At 36.7% G+C, this 20,410-nt stretch overlaps 2 protein-coding genes across 4 annotated transcripts; one reads left to right on the top strand and one right to left on the bottom strand.

Moving 5' to 3' along the window:
* The first annotated feature begins 4,844 nt into the window (after positions 1-4,844).
* On the top strand, positions 4,845-6,766 carry LOC110753509 (protein LITTLE ZIPPER 3). 2 transcript variants are annotated; one of them, XM_021954416.2, is made up of 2 exons: positions 4,845-5,180; positions 6,220-6,766. In XM_021954416.2, exon 2 carries the CDS (start codon positions 6,257-6,259, stop codon positions 6,488-6,490), a length of 234 nt encoding a protein of 77 aa, XP_021810108.1. In that variant the 5' UTR covers positions 4,845-5,180; positions 6,220-6,256; the 3' UTR covers positions 6,491-6,766. The 2 variants fall into 2 exon arrangements, with proteins under 2 accessions (XP_021810108.1, XP_021810109.1); XM_021954417.2 differs by lacking the exon at positions 4,845-5,180 and adding an exon at positions 5,769-5,953.
* Positions 6,767-9,265: 2,499 nt separating this feature from the next.
* Positions 9,266-13,524, bottom strand: FACE2 (farnesylated protein-converting enzyme 2). Of its 2 annotated transcripts, none has more exons than XM_021954408.2 (8): positions 13,141-13,522; positions 12,744-12,803; positions 12,324-12,536; positions 12,020-12,131; positions 11,454-11,525; positions 11,170-11,232; positions 10,920-10,997; positions 9,266-9,521 (listed from the first exon to the last, which is right to left on the bottom strand). In XM_021954408.2, the coding sequence occupies exons 1-8, from the start codon at positions 13,384-13,386 to the stop codon at positions 9,388-9,390; spliced, it is 978 nt and encodes a 325-aa protein (XP_021810100.1). In that variant the 5' UTR covers positions 13,387-13,522; the 3' UTR covers positions 9,266-9,387. The 2 variants fall into 2 exon arrangements, with proteins under 2 accessions (XP_021810100.1, XP_088100861.1); XM_088244735.1 differs by lacking the exon at positions 9,266-9,521 and adding an exon at positions 9,540-9,999 and having other exon boundaries at positions 13,141-13,524.
* Between the last annotated feature and the right edge of the window lie 6,886 nt (positions 13,525-20,410).

The following is a 20,410-nucleotide window of genomic DNA, read 5'->3' as shown; positions in this document are numbered from 1 at the left end:
CATGGACCCTCTTTGGGTTGTGGCAGTTTAATTAGTCCACGGATGGAGATGATTTTGTTCAGTTAATGATACGTCTTTCCAACTAAAGTTGGTGGCTTTACCAAATCAACTTCAGCATCACTTTTTACATAAAATTTAAAAAAAAAAAAAAAGACCTTTATAATTTGGAGAAACTATTTCATATTTTATGTTATATGTCCTCATTTTGCCTTCAATTTTTCTGTTATATGAGAGAACTTTTGTAGCTCAAGTGTTCATTATTATTTTTTCGATTCGTTCTTATCTATAGATAACGCAACATATAATTTATGACTCCATGGATGGAGGGGGATTCGAACTCCCTATACTCCTATCAACACATATGTTTCCCAAACTGACTCTTTCAATCGCTCAGACATCCATCCTCTTCGGACTTCGCTCGCCCTATCTATACGCACTGGTATATAGGGCCTTATTTATGTGATTTGCTACACTTACTTGCACATATCGCTTTCATCCACTCCGGATCGCTTGACTTCAAGCTCAAATCACTTTCCCGCGCGATTCAGGTTCTCGGTGGATTCCCGAGTTTGAACTTACCCTTTCCCATTTAATCTTCTTTTTGGTGACAACATTTTTGCTGAAGTACTGAATGGTACTACTGTTACTCTTTTTGCTTTGCTTTTCATTGCTTTTTGGGTTAGAGATTACTCCTTAAACATAACTATTTTGGTCATAAAAATAGAAACTACGTGAGATCCACTTATCTAAGTGGGTTCCACCAAAATGGAACCTACACTAGGTAGGTATCCACTGATAAACGAGGGTTTAACCAGGGTTGGTCCTATTGTTTTTGGGGCCTAAACGCTAGAAGTAGACTATGTTATGTGGACTTCCACATTCACATAATATGGTCTATTCTAAGAATTTTAAAGAGTACTCTGAGGCTGAGATTTTTTGGAATATTTTATTTGAAATTAGATGAGATGTTATTTGCACTTCAAAATGAGTTTCTTTTACTTCTCATATATCTTCTTACATTAAAAAACATCTTTTACTCCCGTTATTTCTGATTACGAGTTTCACCTGCATTTTTGTTATAGTAAAAAACACAATCTCACTCCCGTCATTTCTGATTACAAGTTTCGCCTGTACAAAAGATATAATTAACATCAAATTCACAATCTCTAATTCATGTTTCAGCTAGAAATAAAACAATGCTTTTCAACAAGCATCCAATTAGAACTGAGAATGGGTTGGAACAGGATTCAGATTGCAAATACTCTAGTCCCCACCTATGGGGCTATAAGCCTATAACCGTGTGAGAACTCATTAGGGGATTTAATTAGTGATCTATAGATTCAGGCCAGAACCCAGAAGACAGAAAAGAAAAAAAAACACAGGGTTGTCGACGATCTTCTCTTACACGTGTGGTCCCAAAAGAAAAGAAAAAACAAATTACCACCCTAAAAGTTGAAATTATCAAACCCCTTCCTTAGCTCACGTGTAGGGTTCAATGCACTTACTAACCATAATAATGTAGAATTTCATCATTAGCCATGCAGGAATTGGAATTATGTGAAATCATTAAAAACGACCTCAGAAAAAAAAAGAAGAAAGTTGGTCTTTAAAGGCTTTGCCATGTTGATGAGGTCATATCCACGAGCTCTTTCAAATTAAATCCCAACTCCCATTACCCGTAGATCAGATAAGAACACAAACCAACCCATGATTAAAGGGATTAATTTGGGCAAATTATGAAAATCTCCAACTTTTCACGTGTCTTAAATCAATGCCATATCCGCAAATGCGGGTTATGCTGGTTGGTCAAGACCGCTCTTGTATCTGAATTCAATCCCCTTTTCTGTACATTAGAATAGTTTAGCATTTCGCTTTTGCCGAAAATAAAGAAATCAATGCCATCCAATAAAATTGCAGGGGTCAGCTGTCTAAATTTCACCAGGGGTGAGGTAATCATAAGTTTTGTTTGGGTAAAATTAGGGCACTGTGCATACTGGTAATTATAGGCAATGTGCATGATGATGGGGGTTCATGAATGCCTGTTATCTGTGAACCATGCAAAATCTCTTGAGCACTGCCATAGGCATTTATGTAAGCAAACAAAACCCCTAACCCAATTGAATCATGAAACCCCGTTCTTCAATTTCCTCTCTGGTTGATTTTTTATTTCTTTTTTTGAATTGGTATTAAAAGGGTGGCTCCAATTTGCTGCAAAAAGTAAGACGGTTATTTAAGATGGGTTTGAATTGAAGGGAAGGATTATTACAAAGGGGAAGAGAACCATTATTGTTGGGGATGGCCATCATTGGTTGTTTCAGACCTAAGATTTATAAGGCTGGGATTCATTACACACTTAGTCAAATTGAGTCCACTCTTTGCAGGCCTCTGCAGAGCACCCTTTTGCCCCTATGCTTTGGTTGACCGGATCATAGTTTGAATGACGGATGGATTTGACCCGGCACATCACATGTAGTGAAAAAAACTTACATGTAACGGGGATAGTAACGTTTTGTTATCCCAAACCAATAACACAATGACACGTGAAAAAATTATCCTATATTTGGGGGGTTTTATTTTATTTTTTATATTTAAATGTGGCTTAAGATCTCAAGGGGGGAGAAATTAGTAAAAGGAACTTTCATACTTATAGCATCAAACATCAAGGAGTATCAATCGAATCTACCCCAGATATCAATAGGGATTAACTATAGACATCATGGCATGTCATTTTGTTGACTAGAATGCCATATTCAAAATCTGAGGTTTTAACTAAAAATTTAATAACATAATATGTTAAATTGCATGGTACGGGAATGTTAAGATAATATGTCACGAGATTCCGAATGGTATCTTGTAGATTTTGAACAAATGTCCCAAGAAAAGAAGTTATGTCCAACACATTACCTAACACATGTCCAAAAAAAAAGTACCAAAGGCATGCATGAAAAACGTTTAGCAAAAAATGCCTCTCAAACAGAAAAAGAAAGCTAACACATTTAAGCAATCGGATGATTTCATAAAGGTTATTATCATAAAAAAAAAACCAAAACAAATGGAAAATGATGAGAAACCACCCACCCATGTTCAACCATAGGAGTTCAGAGAAATTCACGCCCAAAACCGGCACCTTCTTCATCTAACTTTCATCAAAGCTCAGTGGGTGGTTCAATTACAACCACCGCAAGAAAAGAGCAAAAGAATCAATAACAAAATTGTAGAAAGTGTCCAAGAACAGAGAAAGTTAAGGCGAGGCTAATTACAAGAGACTCATCTCGTCAATAGGGTAGAACCTAATATTTCACAAACATAACATGCCACTAACATGTTTCGCAAATGAACATCAATATGACTTGTTAATAATCGTATGATTATTTTGTCAACATGTCATGAACTTGACATGATAAGGCTTGACTCGAACACTTTAGTTTTTTATGAGTATTTGTGTCGTAAGTAAAAGTAAAAGTGTCGTTGGCCTATTAATCTGAAGTTTGATATCAACTCGGTCCATTGGGCCCAAATTTGACCAAATATAGAACCATTTCATGTATTACTAAAATCTCATTTGGATCAATTTGACATTAGTTGTAATGATATTGGAATCCAAATATGAAATTATAAAGACGAAACATTTGACTTTATGAGGAACGTTGTCACAATAAGGTTTGATAAAAGAAAACCGTTGAGGTCAAAATGGTCATTTCCAGCATTGCCAGCCCATGGATTGAAACCCATAATTAGATTGATGTAAGCAGAGCCCCAAATGAGGAGTGAAATGAACGAGCTCCACGAGGGACAACAAAGCCAGATGGACAATTCTACCCTTACACCCATAGACCCTTCCAAAACACCACCTGTCAACCATGATGTTTCACGTTAAACCACTCATAACCCATGAGGGCTTGGCTTGGCCCCTACCCCCCCTCCTCCTCCCTCACCATTATTTCAAGCTCAACCCCCTAATTTTGGCAACCAAAAAAAAAAAAACCTCCTTTACTACCCTTGGCCTAATAATTATGATTCTAATAACGTAAAACAAAACACCATTGATGGTGCAAAACGTGCAAGTTATCTAGCAGGGGCAAAATGGACATTTTGATTTATGTTTTTGGTTAGGGTTGGAAATAGCTCATAGGAACAAAGGCCTATGAGTCTTTTGCTATAAGTTAATCCCCCTACCCCCTTTTTCTTTTTGTTGGAACCACCTGTTTTTTTATAGCTTGGATTCATATTTGGGTTAATGGGTTTTTCACAAAAACACTCCTCTATCTCTAGGAACATAACATTATTAAAAAAATTAGCATAAATGAATAAATTGGTTTATACCAAATTTGTCCCTATATGGATGATACAATCTTTGATATGACCCAAAAGATACAATATAGCAGGTCAGATTTCTTGACCAAAAAATGACAAAAATGGAGGGAAGGGAAAAAAAAACCAAAATTATTATTGCCAAGTTGCCAACAGTTCCCAACAAAAAAGAAAATAGATAATGAAATGAAATGGGAAAAAAAAGAAAAGAAAATGGAGGGACAAAAATAATAGGAGCATAAATAAAACAAAAGAGTAATTGATGATGGAAGGAGAGGGATGTGGAGGGAGAGGAGGGGGTGGTGATGATGGTTTAGAACCCAATCCAAACCATCATTGCGAATCTTGGGACGGCCTAGCCCACCATCATTTTACAAGCCCTAGCCGTAAGTCCCATAATTGTCCCTTCTTCATATCCATAATGCCATTTTTATGTGACCAAAATGCCCCCAGCTCCCTCTCTCTCTCTCTCTCCTCTCTCTCTCTCTCTATGCTGCAAAACCCCAAAAACCATCATCATTCACATGACGCCATATTCATCATCATTCATAGAAGAGAAAACCCAAAACACTTAAAATCTTTTAGGCCTCCTAACCGGCCGCCTTCCATGCTTACACATGCATGATTGTTGTGTCAGAGAGAGAGGGGCATGTCCCCTCCTCCCTCATGAGCTTCTCTCTCTCTCTCTCTCACAAGCTCCTTTTTTCTCTTCTAGTTTGGCTCTATAAATTAAGGCCTTCTTTTGTTCCCTTTGTCCCTCACTACCAACTTCTTCCTTTTTCCACTGCTACTTCTTGTTACAAACCAGATTGCTTCCTCGGCCCAAAGCGCGCTCTCTCTCTCCCTCTCTAACCAACCACCTCCTAAAGGTGACTTCTTTATTCATTTTATCTATCTATCTATCTCTATATATAAACATATAAATATATATTTCTCTGTGTCTCTCTGTCTCATCTTCTTTTTCTTGATTATTTTTCATGTTCTAGAGGCCCTTCTTGGGTTTTTATCAGAATTGCTAGATGAGTGAGTTCACATTTGGGTTTTATTGGTTTCTTCTTCTTTGTCTGTTCCACACCTCATTTTGAGGAGAGAATGTCTGCCTTTAGAATGTTTCGCACCTTGGATTCTCCAACATTTGTTTTTTTTATTTTATATTTTTTTAAAACGGTTTGTTTGTCTCTCTCTACACTCCATGGCACTCTGTGGAACTTATATTTCTATTTTCATTTTCTTATTCTTTAAAAAAAATTAAAACTTTTGATCATACCATCTTCTTGATTGTGCAAAAGGGCAAGAGTTGTATTTGTGAATGCTCTTTTAATGAAACAGAGAAGTTGAAGTCTTCTGCAGTTTGAATCTGATTTTAGGATTTTTATCCTTTTCTTTCATGTACGGGAAGCCGAAAGAGACCATTTTTTCATTGAGTGCAGTTTTAGACTACTTATGATTCCATCTCTCTTTTCTTCCCTAGCAAACAATATATATCTATAAATCTACCATAGTGGTCCAAAACTTGTTAATAAGTTGCTCTTGGCCACCACCTGCTCTGCCTTTCCCCTGTTGTCATCACCTTCTTTTGTAAAACTGTCATAAGTACTTCCAGTAAAAGCAGTGCACAAAGCACATTGTAATCTGTTTTTGGGTAACTGTTCTTCTTGGATTCAAATAGGTTTATTGTTTCATTCATTTTGTTAAAACTCTAGGCACTCAGAAACAAGTATTTTTTTCTTCTTCTTAATTCTATATGTTTTGTTCAATTTTCTGTTTTTTTATATATTAAGATTGATTTAAAATATAGTGTAATGTTAGTGTCTCCATGTGTTAAATATATACATATGTTTGACAATAATAATAAAAAATTATCTGAGATACTCTTGTGTTGATAACTTTTTGTTGTTTTGGTTTCAGAAGCATCATCACAGAAAACCCAAAAAAATTCACAGCAATGGACAGGCTGAACTCAAAGCTGTACTTGCAGAACTGCTACATAATGAAAGAGAATGAGAGGCTGAGGAAGAAAGCACAGCTTCTCAACCAGGAGAATCAAGCCCTGCTCTCTGAGCTGAAGCAGAAGCTTTCCAAGACAAACTCAAAAGCCAATGCAGCAGCAAACAACAATATTCCTGACCTCAATCTCAGCTCCAGCTCCACCCAAAACCCTTCTAGTTCCAGCAACTAAAACATATAGCTAGCTGGATAGAAATATCATGACCCCACTAGGACTTAGCTTTTTTTGTGTAATATTTTTTAGTCAAAAGCGGTAGTTGTTCCAGTTTTAGATACATAGAGGAAAAGTGGTTAGTGTATCTTTGTACCAAGGATACCTCTGCTTCTTCTATTTCCTTATCTTATGCTATTTTCTCTTTTTTGGGGGGTTTAGGATATAAAAATTTCTGGTCTACAAGGATGTATCAAGCTATCTGCTAGAAAGAAATATAATATTTATTGTAGCTCTCTCTCTCTCTCTCTCACAACTGTTTCAACTGAGTATCCAAATTGGAACTAGTGCTCTACACCAATTGATATACAAGACATCAGATAATGCAATCTATCTCATGAGCTTCATAATCCAATTCAATGAAAAAAGAAATAGATAACTTCCCCTACTTTTATCACAAAATCAAAGTGCAGTGTAAACCAAACTAAAAAGTAAGAAGTTTCAAATGTGCAGCTCTCATTTTTGTACTGCTATTTGCTGTCAAAAAACCTGATAACATCTCCTTTAATTCTCACTTTAATATCCTTTAAAAAAAAATCACATGAAAATGGAAGAAATAGATGGTCAAACAGTAAATCACATGGGAAAGTAATCATGCATGCGTACAGAGCCAAGTTTCTTAATTGGCAAACTGGTTCTGACATGAGGGTTATAATTTATACAGCGAAAAAACAGAGTAAGCAACATGAAGCACCAGTAACGGTGCAGCTAAAACCCTACCACCTACTGCTTAGTTAGATAGAATAGAACAGATTGTTTTTCTTTTTCTTCAGAAAGGATTGTATATATTTTAATTTGAAAACTTTGCATGCAGATTCTGTGGCTATCTGAGAAGAGAAGAGAGGTGATAGGAGGATCCAATCAGAGGGAACGTCATCAAAAGATTCAGCATATAGAAAGTCAATATGGGTTCATGAAGTTTGAAAAACAATAAAATAAATGAATGAATAAATAAATAAATAAATAAATAAATAAAAGTGGTAACCCACAATATCAAATATCAAAGTCATGGAAATGACATAAGTCTCGTCGTCTCTTGGCATCTGTATATCCTTTTAAGTTGACCATCACACAAAACAAAATCTAGCAGAAGAAGAAGAACATAAAGAAAGAATGTCTAATCAAAACTTGAATGCGTCTAACAAACCCTACCCATGGCTATGACACCTTACCACATCACCAACTCAGGAAAATCAATTTCAAGGTTGAAAAGAGCACCATGGTTATGATAGCCAATGCATAAAAATTCAGACCCACAAATTTATTGAAATTGGAAAAAAAAAACCCAAAACCATGAAATGGGGTTGTTTTTGGTCATCAGCATTGACCTTGTTTGACGTAGTATCCTTAAGATTCTGGTCATCATAACAATATCTAAGACGATTGAATTTGGAAGGGAAAGGTATATAAAAATAAAGGTCCCTTTGATGTTGGCCCAAACGATTAGACCTCTAAAGTGCTTAAATAGATTTGATTGGTTCAACATTGTTAATGGAACATTCCATAATCCATCCATCCATCTAACCTCCAATGATATTTTGACCTGCCTAAGCCAACAATCATGCTATATCGCATTTCTTGGCTCATTTAGGGCATCATTAATAATCTGGTTACATGGTTTCTCAAACAAGTTTAGGGCACCATTGGGATGTTGTTGATGTTCTAGCAATGAAGGGCATATGCTTGTGCTTCCTTCCCTCTGAGGACTGTTACGCAAGGTGCGTGAGTGATTTTCCCTAGCATTTTCCTTCCATTTTGTGATTACGAGTAAGTGGTTCTTAGTTTTAATTTGTGTTTAACAGTTTCTTCTGAAAAAGATAAAGAATATTTTCAGTAATAGATTTAGGATTTTTCTCTCACAAATGTTGGCAAATTTCAGCAACAATGACATAGGTAAAGAATCCTGACAATTCTATTTATTTATAATTATTAAAATAAATAAAAGAAAGTGGGCCCATGAACACTAACTATTAGTTAACTTCCAAAAGAGCCATTGGTGTGTAGCCCGTGGATTATTAGATTGTGGGCTATGCATTTAGTTGATGATGGACCAGTTCTACCCTACTTGTTACTATGTACGGTCGAACCCAAGTCAATCTAGGGCCCAGCTTTGTTGGACAGAGAGACCACTTGAGATCTAGATGAAGGGTCGGGCAATCGTATTGTGGGAGCTTCTATAATGCAAGAATTCTACAATGGGGACTATGTTGAGGGGTTACAATGAAGAGGTTGAATCTAACAGTCCAATAATAACTCAGCAATAAATCGGGCGGCTATTAAGGACCCCCTCTTTATAACCCCTCATTCTAGCCTCCTTGATCTTATTGCAAGCTTCATAGAAAATTTTAAGATATTTTTAGGGTAAGAGGAAAAAATGAAAGTGCAACTAATAATTTCCCTAATAAACCATTTGGAAGTTGATTCTTGTAAGCATTAAGAACTAAGCACCGGTATAAACCAGGAAAATTAAAATAAATAATACAAAAGAAGAGTAAAATTTCAATGTAGATTAACTCACTATCTCACTATCTCACTATTTTTGTGGTAAAGAATATGGTATTAAAATAACCAAGTAAGAGTATTCAAAAAAGAAAAGGCCTAAAGTGCAATACCACCTTCAGAAAGTGAATCATTTGGAATTCTAGAAAGATAGAACTAGTTGAGAAATTCTTGTCAAGTCTAGAAAATGATAAGCTAAACAATTAGTGTTTGTTACGTATTTATCTCTCTTGGAGCTGAAGAGCATTTTTTTCTTTTTCTTTTTTTATAGCTGAGGAAACAACATCCATGTTATACAGAATCATGCTACAAAAGATTTTAGGTTAAACAAACCTATTTACTCTGAAGATTTCACAGGCTTAGTTCCCAGAACAATATCCTTGCCAACATACGCAATTATCTGTTCTATCGTTATACAACTCTGGGCGAGTCATTGGAAAAAGAAGCCACAGGAAACCCACAATTCCAGCTACAGATGCCACACTTACTATTCCTGGAACAATAATGAAGACAAAGATGAGCTTTGATCAAGAATTGAACTAACACAACAGACTTAAAAAAACACACGGCCATGTGGAGACAACAAAGGATTAGAGGGCCTCTTAGTGATACATCTAAACTTTCGTACTGAGGAGGTCCAGGGTGTGCTTATGGAAAGGAAAAAAATTGGCTTCAGTCTTTTCCTGTGTGAACAGGACAGACTCTAGAGCTGCATACATGCCCAAGTTTGGAGAACAAAAGCCAAACAGGGGCGGCAGGGCGGTACGCTCTGCTCTCTCGCGACCCCGTGGTTGGTTGCATAAGTTGATTCACTCCTTCCTCAGCATTCGTCGATTGGTGGCGTGGGAAAGGGGCATTCGATCACGGGCAAAGATGTCGATGCAACTCATTATGCAAGTTATGAATTCAAGGTAGAGGGGTTGCCTGATTCACCAGTCTTTCCTCCAGACTTAGAGTAAGGGAGGGAGTCCCTGTAGGAACACCAATATTGTTGTTATAGGTATAACTAGTGCAATAGGTACTCCAACTGTAAGAAGGTACTCCTACGAGGATAGCATACCACTAACTAAGAAATACTTGCGGATGCAGAGCACGAACGTCTGTACTTTAAGACAAGAGTGTAATGAATGGTACAGACTCCAACTTGATAATGGTGTCAAGGGACGGAATGAACTGTATCGTAAGAAAGAGGGACAGAGTCACCTTAGAGTAATGGTTCGATCACCAGGGACTGAACCTAATGATCTGTGGCCCTAGAGCCTGCTTGCCCACTAGTATAGGTCGTGCTATGGGCTTTGGCTTATGTAGATCAAAAATGATGAATGGGATTGCGGTCTCAGTCCCAGATATTCAATATCCTGGAGCCGGTTTTCAATGATTTCCCTGGGGGAAGCACCACTTTTTGCCGTCTTCTCACACCTTGAGTGTGATTTCCATGGGGCACCTAACATTATGTCCTGTTCTACTGCGAGCAAACCTATGCCCAAAGATAGAGCTATAACTTTCCTATTTCTTGTTTTCATTTGAATGGATCATTTTATTGTGGTTTCTTACAATCATTTAGGTTCCTTCCCGTCTCCATTTACATGATTGACTTTCCATGTTGGAAAATAAAAGATAAAGGAATCTACAATTATCTCTTCACTATTTATGTGCAGACACCCAAGTTTCGTGAAATAGTTTCATGATGGTGAAATGAAGAAAAAAAAAGTAGTATGGATCTACACTCATTAATAACTAACAGCACTTGTGCAAGTTTCTGAAGTATAATCAAACATATGTGAGACACAAAATCACAAATAATACTGTTTACGTGTGCATTCTAAGGTTTCTCAGGTACGCATTTTTTGGTTAGTAGGTAGGCATTTGGTTAGGAAACTTTACTGCATACCTTTTCCCCGTGAAACTAGCACAGGCAGTCCCATAAAATTGCAAAATGCGTGAGCAACTAAAGGAGCAAGAAAATGTCCTGCATGAAATAAGTATGACACATATCAACGACATAGAAACATATCTCATGGGAAAAAGAGGAAATGAAACCATATAATGTACTGTTTTGAAATGCATATAACACAAAATCCTATTGTCAAGGACGAGTGACACGGTAACAATGATGTAGAAAAGTGTCAACAAGCACCTACCAGTTTGAATGAAGAGAAAAGATGCATAGGAGCCAAAGACCACGGTATAGCCAAGCTGGAGACCTGACAAAATTACCTTCCATAAATTGAGTATCATATTGAAAATCATACAATTTTAAAATGTAAGTGATCCCAGAAACTCCAGAACTGAAAATACCACAGGTTAAGTTACTAAAAGAGAGGAGGAAGAGGGGATTCTATAATGCAACTGCATAGTGCTACCCATTTTCTTGGCTGAAATCTTTGTGTCCATCCAAATGCAAGGATAGAAAAGTTGAGAATACCTATGGCCAGGAAGGCTTTGGTCAAGTTGTAGTTTTGCTTGCTGTAGACGTCCTTTAGATGGTTTAAATGTGCTGTAAAAAATAACCATGCACAATAAGTATGATTTCTCTCCAAGTTCAGTCACTTAATCTGAAATACGAAAGAAAATTATTCTATTTTAAGTGGAAATTTCATAATGAGTACTTATATAAGCATACAAAGGGAAACTTGAAGTGATTATGCTGCAAAAACTTGGGAATTTCAGAGACAGCAAAAGTAACCAGAAGACAAACTGGTTTGTCATTTTTTCATCACGGGTATTTAGAATTTAATCCAGAGCAATTATAAAGAATTTATGGTTAGACCATATAAGCACATGCATGAATTTAAACAGACACAAACAGTAAGCATGATACTTTGCTCCTGAACAGCATCCAAAACTTAAGAATTCATTAGACATAAATGTTATCAACAATTAATACACAATCACCAGACTGCAGGAAATTATAAGAAATCCTGCTTAATTACCAACCTTGATGATGATAGACATTTAATATCTGCAAGAAGTGACATTTGTTTAACTTACCCAAGCTGAAGAAAATGGGGCAGAGAAAGATGACTGTGGACTTTTGGAATCCTCCGCAGAGAAGTAAAGGTAACATGCATGCTCTAAACACCAACTCTTCAGTAAGCGGGGCCTGTTAAAAACATACTGTCAATGAAGTGATGCCAGGCTTTATGTTTCAACCAACTGAAGCCAAAGACTCTATATCTCCATTGCATGATAATCTCACTTACAAAGCAGGAAAAGTTGACATGAAATATATTCATTATAGGGTGTACATAAATAAATAAACTAGTTCACCACTAAATAATACAAGGCCACTAACCACAACATAAGTACGCCAAACCAAAACATCAGAAGCTATTGAACGCGAACAGGCAACAATCTCTTCGGAGAAACTTTTGATATTGTCGAATGAAAGGCCTCCACCAAAATTCATGTGTTCCCTCAACGCACTCATCAATAATAGAGACTTGAGGACCAAGGATCCACCGTACATAAGAGCAGTCAATGTAAGAGGAAAGATCACAGCTTGCCACTGTTTCATACATAAAATTGCAATTCAGCATGCAAATTTTAGCAAGCATTGACCGTTCCAAATCTGCATATCATACACGAATTTAAATTCCAGATTACCACAGAGAGAAGAACGGCTGCTTTTTTCAGGTAAGCATTAGAACGATATTAAAGAGAAAGAAACATGGCCAACAAGATCAAGATTGTATCTTAGCATAATAATACTCACAATATGGTCCATTCGGATGCCGTATACACCTAACAGAGATGATGCCTCTCTGCTTTTCATCTGGCATTATTCAACAATGTGAACAAAGTGAGCTATTCTGATCAAAACCCATAACAAAATTGCTAATGGTCTACATATAATTGTACCCAGTGACAGAAAATAAATAATCAAACAAGGAAGAGTAACAATTTCAAAAATTTCATATCACAGTCAAAGTTGTCGAAACGCAAGAAACCCAATCATAACCTTAAGCTAAATTCTATTACAGAGGAGCTTAGTTACAGAGCTGGGCAGCCATTGTTCAAACCCAACAATCAAAGAACTTGAAGATCCATACTGGATCAGTTGACGATGAGAAATTACAGCGAAAATGAGGTAGGGAAGAAGTGGAGCTTACAGGGAGGAGAAGGGCAGAGACGACAACGGAGACGACGGAAGAAATAGCGGCGCATATGAACCGTCGGATCATGAAGTTCTTGAAGGAAGGGGGAGGAGGAAGACGAAGGATTAGAGTCGGGACATAGAGAATTGCAACGTAGAACAACGCCATGGCGGCGCAAGCCACCACCGCCACTGCCTTCGAAACGCCGCCGTCGTCCATTTTGAGTTGAGAGAGAGATTTCCACTCACTGTTGTTTATCATTGAGATTGATTTTCGAGGTTTTTCTGGTTTTTTAAGTTGACATGGAGCTGGAGGGGACAGCTTGGAATTTCTTCCATTTCCTTTTGTTTATGCTGCTTTCTTGTCAAGCAAAGCCCAAAGGGATGGATGCTCTATGGGCTCTATGGGTCACCAATAAGCTTCTTTTCCCCTATCTTTCATTGTCAATTTTATTCATGGGACAAATATTTATGTACAAATCTTATTTTTCCCTAATAAGACCTTCATATCTTTTATAAGGTTTTCCTATTTTGATAAGTGACATTTGTGAAGAGGTTTTTTACATGACAAAAAGAAAAAAGTTCTCGAAATTAACATGTATCGATGTGGTGTCGACCATAGAGATTGTAATGTCAAAGTCCACAAAATTAGGAAGCATCGAGACTGCAATGTCAAAATCCAAGCTTTTGGGCCATGATAAATGCCATTAAATCTTCATTTAGACCTACAAATTTACTTGATTAGTTTGCTTTAGAAAAATGTAACGTATGTTAACTTGTTACTCACAATATTTTTTGAAGTCCTTCTTTTTCTAACAAGAAAATTTAATTAGATTTCATTTTAAGTTTTAGGGTAAATATTTTAATTTAATTTTAGTGGTAGAAGTACTTAGAGCATCTCCAACCGATGTGTCAAAGCTGATGTGGAATAAAGGCTGGAGGTTGAGATGTTATTTTTGACATCCCAAAAGCAAGATGTCAAATGAATATTTTATTATTTATTATTTTCTTTTCTTTTTAATTAAAAATAAATCACACTAAAATGTAATAAAATAATAATTTAATTTGACATATCGGGTGGAGTGTAAAGCTGTGTAAGATGTCAAATTGCCATATCAGCCATCAAATTTAAATTTGATGTTTGGTATTTGACATCTCCCTTGGAGATGCTCTTAGAATACGAGTTTTGTTATAAAACTAGGGGGAATTGTAGATAGCAATAAGAGGAAGAGAAATACAGAGAATTTATTCTATGAACTTGTATCAACTTCTCTTATTCATCTTTGATAAGTGCCTATTTATAGGCTTACAATAGAGGTATTTAACCCACAATTTATAGCTACTAATTACAATAATAAGGGCATAGGTTACAAAGCAATAAGGGGTGAAGGTAATGAAGTGGCCATCCACATTCCATAGATATATAACACTCTCCTTTGGATGTCTACCATACAATGACATTGTTGCCTCATTAAAAACCTTGCTTGGAAAACCTAGTGGGACAAAACCGAAGAGAAGGGAAAAAGAGTGCAACTTTCTTCTAGATCATTGATATGGTGTTGGACACGCTTATGTTGCCTCGTTAAAACCTTACTAGGAAAAACCCAGTTGGACAAAAACCTAGTCGAAGGGAAAAAGAGTACAACACGCATATGTCACGTACGTAGTAGAATTGGGATGCTCCCCCTGATTTTCATTAACTTTTGGACTTTAGGCTTTATAAAAAAGTTTTGGTAAAAAGGTTTGCCAAATTATCTTGTGAACGAATTTGTTTAACTCCAATCTCTTGGCTTTTTTATGAAACTATGTCACCCTTGATGAACCCTTTTCTGATTTGAGCAATACAAGTAACATTGTCTTCATACATGATCGTTTATCACACTATTCGACCTGCATTTCACTTTTCAAATGATTGAACTCTTTAGGAGCATCAACAACTAATTTAATAGTTAGAATATATTACAACAATATCAAATTTGAATTCAAAATACTCAAACTCTTAGTGTTAACTCTTAATTAATAATATTGTGGTACTTTATATCCTTCAAGGGGTCGCTTCATCCGATATATCTCAAATATTTCATGAGCTTTGAGGATTTCCATGTACCATATAGTCTTAATAAATATGTATTTAACACATGCTATAAGTTTCGCGTTAAAATTCCAACTGCACTTATAGAAATATGGATGCATTTATGATGAGATGGGAGACTAAAACCATGTCTCTCCCAGGAAACCTTATGTCATATTAGTGATCTTATTTCACTTCACAAACACCAATTCGTAACCTTCATACTTAACATTTGTAATTCGGTGTTTGAGCTATAGGTTTAATATCTCACACTTCATATTTAGTGATAAATGTAATTGCCTATTTCCATTTTGGCCAATCACTTAACTTGTCGACATTCATAAGGCAAGATTTAATATAATCATAGCCCTTAATGATTGTAGTAGCTTCTAATAAACCAAATGTATCATCAATTCGTGATTCCACAATTCTCATGTGCATGCGCATGCATAATTTATAAGCATCTCATTGCTTTGGGGTACCAATGCCTCTTTAGGGGCTTATATTGTCACTTATGGGACAAACATTTCTTTTACGATGAATTAATTAGAATATGTGGATCATAACCTCCTATAAAGCGTTATTTTTTTATAGGGCTTGAATTTTTCAAATAATCACTCACTTTTGGGGAGTTAAGTTTTTAGAATCTATATTTTTGTCATGCTCCAAGAATGCATTATATATAGTCACTTATTGTCATGTTAATGGATTGTGATACATGAATATCAATCCATGCTTACATATTCATAACTTTATATATGCATTATCTTGATGAGACAAAAGCGGACCGATTCAACACTATTTCACGACGTTCTTCAGGAACTGCCATTTCTCCCCATAACGGCAGGAAAATTGTCTCAAAATGTAGGAAAATAAACTCACCATCATTATCAAGTCAAATTGACTGGATTGGATAATATGGGAGTTGTGCTCGTAAGCGTCTTGACAAGAGACAAATATGTGACCATTTTAGTAGGCACATTCAATAAAATTGGTGAAGTGATCCATAATTAAATGTTGTATAGGCTCACAAGTATCCCCTTGAATTATTTAAGGAAAAAGAGCTCAAAGCCAATTTTTGACTAAGATGATCTTATGACAGCTTTTATTTGTGAGCATTCTTTGTAATGATATTTGTTGGACAAGACAATATTTTGAGTCTTTAAACGATGTCCTTACAAATTTATAAAAATCTTATGTATCATTGTGGAACATGGATCCAAGACAGTCATGCCATAACATAAAAGTTATCTAATCAATGAACTTCTGGTTTATGACATCATAATCTTCAACTACTTTAATAGTTGTGTAATATTGGGACCTTATAAACTTCTGGTTTATGACATCATAAACTTACCTAATGTTGGGGTCTTTTTCCGTCGGAAGGCTCGTCCGGGCTTGTTGATTCTCGAACCGCCATAGAGTGGTGGATTAAGCCTTTGTTGCCCCTCTTTCCGAGTTAGCGAGGACTAGGCCCAAAGTATCCCGAGGGAAAAGCATGTCCCAGGGGGGTACTCTGTTCTTCTTCCAGTGACTGCGTGTTTGATGTTGACGTTTCCGGCAGCATGACGAAAAGTTGAAGATGACTTGTTGATGTAGATCTGAGATTATATTAGCTTGGCATGAGAGCTTGGAGTGTGGGAGCTAAAGATTCACAAGTTTAGCAAATGAGAATGCATGTGCTTGGCTTGGTGTTGGATATGCTTAAGTTTGGGGTGTTGATGATTTGTTATTTGTGGCTATGGCTATGGCTATGAGGATTTAAGAGTTTCAAGAGGAGGATGGGAGGAAAATCTTGAGGCTTGAAGACTATGGTATTTATAGCTTGGAAGGGTATGAGGAGGAAGGAAAATCTTGGTTGTGATGGTTGATGAATAGCTGGGATGATTGCTGCAATGCTTGCAGCAGCCAAAGGGAGAAAGGAAAGTGGTTCGATGGTTGCTGGGGGCTTGAGCAACCAAGAGATGTTGGTTGACAGCTGCTGGGATGCTTGCAGCAGTCAAAAGATGGAGGTTGATGGCTGGGATGGCTACTAGAATGCTTGTAGCAGCCAAAAAGAGAAAAGAAGATGAGTTCTCATGGTTGTTGAGAAGTTTGCAACAACCAAGAGAGGCTAGTTTTGGCTGGGCAAATGCCTCCCAATTTATAGAGGGGGAAGGCTCTCTTTGGTTTCCAATAGGTAAAAGGAAGTGTTGGAACTAGTTTATTTCCTATGGGTAAAAGGGAGCATTGGGACATTCTTATTTCCAATGAGTAAAGCTAAGCATTGGAAAATGACTATTTCCAACGGGTAAAGGGAAGTGTCAGAATTGACTTGTTTCCAATGGGTAATAGGGAGTGCTGAAAAAGGCTTATTTCCAACGAGTAAAGCTAGGTATTTGGAAAATGACTATTTCCTATGGATAAAAGGAAATGCTTGGAAAATATCTCATTTGCTTACCCACATTGGAGAACTCTAAGTAATGGGCTTGGACTTTGGTGCTCCCAAGTAGCTAGCCCAAAGTCTCCATTATCCAAGAGTTTCCGCGGGCCTTGTGGACCTCCGTAACCTTCCACACCACAATCTCTCATGCCCCCGTAACCACATGACTTGGGTTCATGTAAGCTTGATAGGTGATTGACATATGAAAAATGTATTATTGGCTTTGCATGGCATGGACACTATTATTTATTTAATGAATTAATTCCCAAAATATAGCTTGGATTAACGCATGACCAAAATTATATGTTATATCGGGCCTTAAATGTCTTTGGGCTTCTCGTGACTTTTTTGGGCCTCAACACCTACAAAAGAAAGTAAGAAGTTTCTTCAATAAACGCCTCTGAATGTCAATATTGGGGCAGTAATACAAAAATTTACCAATTGTAAAACGAAATTAACTAATAACCTAACATAAATAAAATAAAATAAAGTGAGTAAAGTGGTATAAACAAGGAATAAAATAAATAAATTAAAGACTATGAAATTCCAAGATAATCCAATATTAATGTGGATTCAATATGTAGATAAAACTACAAGTTTAAGAATTGGATTTCCAACCAATTCAGGTTCATATAGGCATAAATAAGTAATGAACTTCAGGTTCATATATAGTATTAAGATCCATGAAAAACTATGAACTTCAGGTTCATATCAACATATATTTGAAACTTCATGTTCAAATACGTAGATCTAAATAAATTGAATTAATAGTTGTGCTTTGAACTTCATACTCAAATTGATGTATATGCACTCGGAATTTTTGGTTCGGGTTCTTGACATATGTAGGTCTCATGGAATTCTTATTTTGATTAATACAAAATCAAGGAGTTTCATGTCCTTACGTGCTCTTTAAATTTGTGGAACTTCACGCCTTCAATTATTTGGAATTAAAGAACTTCAGGTTCTAATTCAATCAAAAGGACTCTAGGTCCTAATCTAATTATATGATGAGGATCGAGGAACTTTAGGCCTTGATCTTTTGTATAATACAAACTCATCATAATAATTAAGATCATACTTAAAATTAAATAAACAAACAAATTAAAAAAACATGGCATTATATTCATGTGTAATAAGAATAAGAATTTTTTTTTTCTTAAATGAGCATGATGAAGTCTGATGGTGAGTACAAAGAAACTCTATACCTTGTGATGACTCTAGCTCATATAAGAAGAAAGAAAATTCAGAGAAAGAAAACATACCAAGAGCAATGTCGTGTTGATAATGTGTTATAAAACTAGGGGGAATTGTAGAGAACAATAAGAGGAAGAGATATACAGAGAATTTATTCTATGAACTTGTATCAACTTCTCTTATTCATCTTTGATAAGCGCCTATTTATAGGCTTACAATAGAGGTATTTAACCCACAATTTATAGCTACTAATTACAATAATAAGGGCATAGGTTACAAAGCAATAAGGGGTGGAGGTAATGGATGTCATGGTGGTCATCCACATTCCATAGATTTATAACAGGTTTGAAGACAAATGAGTGTATTATTTTAGAATTAGAACTTTTTTTGTAAGGGTAAATTACTTAAATGGTTCTCAAACTTAATTTACATTTTGGTCCCTCAATTAAATTATTCTTTCAAATGGTCCATTAACTATATATTAATCACTCTATTGGTCCTATCATTACATTCTATCAATATTGCCGTTAAATATGAGGGCAAATTGGTCAATTTATACATTAAAAAATAAATAAATACTGAAAAATGAAATAAACTCTCTCTCTCTCTCTCTCTCTCTCTCGCTCTCTCTCTCTCTTTCTCCATGGCTACCACCCTCAAGCTCCAACCCCTAATCCCATCCCACAACCACCCTTCATCCCAGGCCCCATGAACCTAGAACCCCAGCTCCTCCCCACCCTCCACCCGAGCCAGCAACTACAGAAAAAGAGAAGAAAAAAAATCTTCCACAGACCCCCTCCCAACGAACCCAAAACCCCAACTCAACAACTACCCATACCCTCTCCCCCTCCCCCTTGATTTCGCTTTGTTGTTGAGAGACAACCACCCACCACCCTCCTCCCCACCTCATCACCCTCTAACCCCACCTCCCAAAATCACAACCACTGTCAATTTCTCACCCTCCAAGCGCACTCTCCTCTCCTCCCACCTTACCTCCTCATCTCCCAAACCATCCAAACTACCCAAACTCTCTCCCCACACCCACAACCCTATACCCATCGCACCCAATCCCTTCTTCCACCTAAAGTTCCTTTAGAAGCTTCTAGAACCATTATCCGACGTTCCAAAACCTTCTCCTTCTTCCAACCCACCTGCCAAGTTCACGCATTTGGAGCAGCAAGTGGTAGACGTCAAGAAGAAGTACCCAGATGTCCTTTTGATGGTGGAAGTCGATTACAAGTACCGGTTCTTCTGCCAAGATGCCGAAATTGCTGCAAGGGTTTTGGGGATTTATGCCCATATGGATCACAATTTCTTGACTGCTAGTGTGCCCACTTTCTGGTTGAATGTCCACGTTAGGAGGTTGGTGAGCACTGGGTACAAGGTCGGCGTGGAGAGGTTTGTGAGGAATGGGGGAGAAGAAATCGAAGGGAGGGAGTTTGGGTCTCATGAATTTTTTTTTCTTCTAATTTTGTATTTATTTTAGCCATATTTTTATTTGTTAATTATGAAAAGTCGTATTTACCCAAAAATTTAGTTAAATCTAACAGAAAATTAGACGGTGGGACCAATGGACCAAATAATATAAAGTTGATGGAC

Source organism: Prunus avium, chromosome 7 (assembly GCF_965620075.1).
Source record: "Prunus avium chromosome 7, drPruAviu1.hap1.1, whole genome shotgun sequence".
NCBI lineage: Eukaryota > Viridiplantae > Streptophyta > Magnoliopsida > Rosales > Rosaceae > Prunus > Prunus avium.
Note: the sequence above shows the minus strand (reverse complement) of the source record. Positions and strands in the feature narration are given on the sequence as shown.

Bases quoted from the DNA above. Each gene is read 5' to 3' on its own strand.
- LOC110753509 (XM_021954416.2), top strand. From the start codon at position 6,257: ATGGACAGGCTGAACTCAAAGCTGTACTTGCAGAACTGCTACATAATG.
- FACE2 (XM_021954408.2), bottom strand. From the start codon at position 13,386: ATGATAAACAACAGTGAGTGGAAATCTCTCTCTCAACTCAAAATGGAC. The intron at 12,132-12,323 runs GTTAGTGGCCTT...TGTTTTTAACAG, and splicing joins TTTGGCGTACTTATGTTGTG to GCCCCGCTTACTGAAGAGTT. The intron at 10,998-11,169 runs GTAGGTGCTTGT...TATTTCATGCAG, and splicing joins TTTTCTCTTCATTCAAACTG to GACATTTTCTTGCTCCTTTA.